This window comes from Microtus ochrogaster, linkage group LG4, assembly GCF_000317375.1.
Source record: "Microtus ochrogaster isolate Prairie Vole_2 linkage group LG4, MicOch1.0, whole genome shotgun sequence".
NCBI lineage: Eukaryota > Metazoa > Chordata > Mammalia > Rodentia > Cricetidae > Microtus > Microtus ochrogaster.
In genome coordinates this window covers 21978776-21979542 of record NC_022030.1, presented here as the reverse complement: position 1 = coordinate 21979542, position 767 = coordinate 21978776, and the positions used below count along the sequence as shown (strand labels likewise).

General features: G+C 53.8%; 2 protein-coding genes across 2 annotated transcripts in view; one reads left to right on the top strand and one right to left on the bottom strand.

The window, feature by feature from the left end:
• LOC113457658 (zinc finger protein 420-like) overlaps window positions 1–767 on the top strand; it is a 1205902-nt gene that overhangs the window by 441593 nt on the left and 763542 nt on the right. The gene's annotated exons all lie outside the window — the stretch shown is intronic.
• The window catches only part of Upk1a (uroplakin 1A), an 11451-nt gene that overhangs the window by 1836 nt on the left and 8848 nt on the right, over window positions 1–767 (bottom strand). The window contains exon 5 of the mRNA XM_026786297.1: window positions 447–626. Within this exon, the coding sequence (XP_026642098.1) occupies window positions 447–626 (180 nt within the window). The remainder of the gene's footprint in view (window positions 1–446; window positions 627–767) is intronic.

The window sequence follows — 767 nt, the reverse complement described above, 5'->3', positions numbered from 1 at the left end:
CCACACCCCAGCCCCTCACTGGTGGATTCTAGGCAGGGGCTCTACCAATGAGCCACACTCCAGACCCTCACTGGGGGATTCTAGGCAGGGGCTCTACCACTGAGTACTCTCCTTGGCCTTCTTTTTACTTCTGAGACAGGGGCTCCTGAAGTTGCTCAGACTGGTCATGAGCCCAGCCTGACTGAGGTCACGAGTTGAGCAGGATGACAGGCTCTCATGCAAGGTCTAGCTCCAGCAACTAGCTAGGTCCTCTTGGTGCAGACATCAGGTCTGAATCAGAGTGTCTGTACATCCTGCTTACTCATACAAAGAGCTGGAAGGACCAGGGAAAGAAAGAAAAAGCCAGACAGGAGAGGCTGGAAGACAGATGGACAGACAGACAGTTGAAGGGGGAAAGGGAGAATAGAACAGATGGACAGACAGACACAGAGGGCTAAGGGACACACCTTGGTAAACAGGTAGTCCATGTGGCCCACTCTGCAGCCTTCTTCATTGATGGGGATGAAGTTCCCTGTCCGGCGACAGCACAGAGGAGGCCAGGGGAATTCCACTTCTGGAGTGGCTGCCCGGAAGGCAGATGTGTAATTCACCCAGTCCAGGGGGCCAGATGTGCCACAGCATTCTTGCTGTGGAAAGAACCAAGTTTAGGCAGGGCTGGGCTGAGGTCACACTGTTAAAGAGAGGCAGATTGACTTTAGGCACAGCTGGTCCCCACTTGTTAGAGTCCTGGGCTCTGGTGTGTGTGTGTGTGTGTGTTGTGTGTGTGT